The 3878-nt window shown below is 42.4% G+C and overlaps 1 protein-coding gene across 1 annotated transcript; it reads right to left on the reverse strand.

Moving 5' to 3' along the window:
* Nucleotides 1–724: 724 nt before the first annotated feature.
* On the reverse strand, nt 725–2199 carry LOC128739521 (putative serine protease K12H4.7). The gene is made up of 2 exons (XM_053835014.1): nt 1889–2199; nt 725–1829 (listed from the first exon to the last, which is right to left on the reverse strand). Exons 1-2 carry the CDS (start codon nt 2197–2199, stop codon nt 725–727), a joined length of 1416 nt encoding a protein of 471 aa, XP_053690989.1.
* Between the last annotated feature and the right edge of the window lie 1679 nt (nt 2200–3878).

Consider the following 3878-nt stretch of genomic DNA (forward strand, 5'->3'; position numbering starts at 1 on the left):
ACGGTTGGTACGAGCCGTCACCGTTTCTTCTTTCGCTGCTGATTCAGAAATGTATGTATGTATGAATAACTTATTCATACAAGATACATTTCACAGAATCGTCTTTGCGGCAACACTTCACAGTTGGCCTGGCCGATTTATCATTTGCGATGTATTTCGAATGTTTTCCAAATGTTAATACAGACATGAATATAATTTGAAATAATTCTATCATAGGACATAATTAAAATGATTTCCAGGAATCCTTTATTGTGGCTGTGATGGTATTAATAAGAATAAGAATAAGAATGCCTCCTCTCTGTACTCCTCCTTACTTGATGGTTCAAAATCAAGCGTCAGAATTGCGTAATACACACCGAAAAGTTTAAGCCTTCTTCTATTGATCTCTCAAATAGTGGAACTGCCAATGCAGTTATAATGATGAAAACAATTTTGAAAAAGCTGTCTGGAACTCCAATTTAACCACGATTTCTAATTCCTAGAAATGTATCGAAAATAAGATTAAATTTTTTGTTCCTAGAAACTTCGATAAAAATCAGCAGTTAAATCAAGCTCTTAATGGTCAGTGTTGGAGAGATAATTCACATCAGGTTATCGGAAATTTTAGAATTGTTCCCTACCAACAATATTATGAATAATAGCTCACAATCAATGATTTGAGAAACTATTTTATTCCATCTTTTCTTTCATCGCACGAACAACTAACCTAATCTCCCTTAAACTTCTAAACTTCAGTTTCGGACACAATGGGTTCGAGTTCCTCGAATATCCAGATGTCGATAAGAGCGCGAGTTCTTTCCTTCACGGCAAGCAGCTCAGGCGAATCTAGTTCGGCATCGATGGACCTTAAATCCGGTGCGAAGAAATGATCCGGAACAATGCTAGCCGGAGCGGCATTGTTTACATCTTCCAAAATTCCAGCCGCCATTTGTGGATCGACCGTTCCGTGCGTGTAGTGAACGTTGGTAAGTTTGGGTCGTTTTCCACCGTACAACACATTCGTTCTGGTGATCTGCGTCTGAATCATATCTTCGGTGATCCAATCGCCGAATGCTTGGCGACAAACTTCAACGTAGAATTCAATGTCGATTTGATTGCCGAATGGTTGATAGAAGGACCTGGTTGTCGGGAAGAATCCAGTTGCCGTACATTGCAGGTACAATCGTTGACGGTGACCATCCTGCAATACAGCTGAGTTGAAATCGGTTTCCAGGAAGGGAGCCATATACGATGCAAAGTTGAGATTGACGCACTGCTCGAATTGATGTACACGGGCAAACCACGTATTCAGGGCGTGTAAGCTGTTGGTGATTGTGTCGTTTTCGATTTGTTGGCACATTTCGCTCGTCGACGACAGATTACGCAGGTGCAGCATTTCATACTGGATGTCGCTTTGCAGACCCAGCAGGAAAGCGGTACTATCCCAGCGGTCGTCGGTATTGAGAGGCTCACACAAGTGGAACAGCTCAGTCAGCTCGTCCGAGCGATCAAGGGTGATGAGATTTTGTGCCACCAGGAATCCACTGAAAATGGTATTGTAACAATCGCTGCTTCCAGCGCTCCAGATGGTATCACCAAGAGATTGCATAAATCCAGGGATAGCTAAATCGGCCTCTACAGGTCCGCTGGAAATCCAAGCACCGTTGCACAAGTGTGGGTACTGCTGACGGAAGTAAGCTGCCAGAGCACCTCCATGTCCGTATCCCATAAGAATGATCTTTGCTCTGGGATTGTCTACAACTACTTCCCTCAAATAGTTGATCCATGCAGCAAGATCGGCCAATGCTTGATCTATGCTCAAGTATTGCATGTTTTCCGATGAAGCGTCACTGTTGAAAGCCAATCACCATTAGAATCTAATCAAGTTCCTTGTTTTAACTATACTTACGTAACTGGTATACTTTGACCAAAGAAGCGATGTTCATTGGCGAACAGAAAAGCTCCTTCTTGATAGGCTAGATCATAGAACAGACCCTGGGTCAGATAACGCGTATCCACGGGTGCGTCAGACCCAACAACTACAAAGATCGGTCCATAACGGTAGGAGTGCTCATCATTTGCATAATATCGCATCGGATAAGTTTCCTGATTGCGTGGACTAAAGTGATCGACCCGGGTGAAGAACCGACCCTCACGTACCTCACCACTGGCTACGGCCACTAAGCCGACAGCCAACAGAATCGCTGTCCAATTGATCATATCTGCGAACTTTCACCCGATGAAGTAATGAAATTCTTCGAGGACACCACACTTGACCAACACCACTCGAAATAGTCTTCCAAAGCAAACAACAACCTTTTATAGCATAGCCTTCATAGCCACTGGTGCTGGTGCGATATTGACGAGCTGATACGAATAGTATGCGTTCGATACAAGGTACAATTGGTGATTAGATTTTGTAGGTGGTGGTTGTCATCTGTAGATAGATAAAAATCATAAATATTGTATGGATCCGGTAGAGAAGTAGCAAACAATATAAGTACCCTCACCGTAGATTTATTGGTTAGACAAGATTTAACTGTAATAGACTTCGGATTCATTATAAACAACGGATTCAATAGACGTCTAATATTATCAATATCATCACTGCATCTGATTTAATTTGGTTAGGAGATGCATCTGATAGTTTACTTTCGAAATTTTTTATAGTGGATTAAAGTTGTCCTAACTTACAATCAATGTTCTCAACTTCCCATTAAGATTTGGATTTATTAACATACACCGATTTTTGGACAGTAAAAATGCATTTATGTTGCATAACATTTTAGTTTTGGCTCACCGAAGTGTTTAAATCATCAATCGATTGCTCAAATAGTGGAGCAGTGTTGGCGAGATAATTCACATCAGATTATCGGAATCGTTAGTATTGTCCCTTAGCATATTATGAATCTCCAGTGTAGGGCACCATTTCGCTAATTCGCTAAATGGCTAATTAGTGACGCTAAATTCTGATTAGCGAGATAGCGTTTTTGCTATATTTGGAGTACGTTAGCGAAACCGTTAGGATCGACTGTTTGATTATCATAACTGCAGCTTGCAATAAACTTGCACTAATGCACTTCGCGTAATTTTCTTTTCGATAAATTGGAGTACCGATAACCGTAAACCAGCCACGGCTTATTGCAACGAGCCAACCGGAAAGCCTTAGCAACTATGCGATCTAAAATATCATTGACGAAGCCGTTCGTATATGGTCATGAGCCACTATGAACGTGGGATAATTCTGGTCTGTTTGTTGTCACGAGCAGCATTTCCCAACTCAAGCACTTCCGCAGCTAATTATTCCATCACGGCAGCCAGCTCAACCTTCAATTGTTTCCTTTCCTCAGCAGCCGTTGAATACGACCGACCGGCAACTGCAGAGCTACATGATTCGAGCGTGACTTTCGCTTGCCCTTGATATTTCCTCCTTTGCCGCATACAGACATGCCGATTAGAAGTTGGCTAGTAGCTCAGCTAGCGTTGACGACACACCATCAGCCACATATACATTTGCCATACGGACGGATGCTATACGTACGAATGCCATATAGACAAATGCCATAATGTATGTTTGCCATAATGGACGCGAGCCATAATGTATGTTTGCCAAAATTAATATTTTTGGTATGGAGGCCTAGAACTACACTTCGACCAGTTCAAAACTTAAAGGATCAGCGCGACCAAGTCGCAAAAGGCCTAATTGATTCAGTTTAAAAAAAGCGGGCTGCCCCCCGCAGTGGTCGGCGCTTCCGACGACGGGTTACCGGCGAACACACGCCGTTGCCTGCGACCAGCTCGCCCTGAATCGTCATTGAAACGTTGAATATATAGATTATGGCAAACGTACATTATGACTCCCGTCCATTATGGCATTCGTCCATATGGCATTCGTACGT

Source organism: Sabethes cyaneus, chromosome 3 (assembly GCF_943734655.1).
Source record: "Sabethes cyaneus chromosome 3, idSabCyanKW18_F2, whole genome shotgun sequence".
Classification (NCBI taxonomy): Eukaryota; Metazoa; Arthropoda; class Insecta; order Diptera; family Culicidae; genus Sabethes; species Sabethes cyaneus.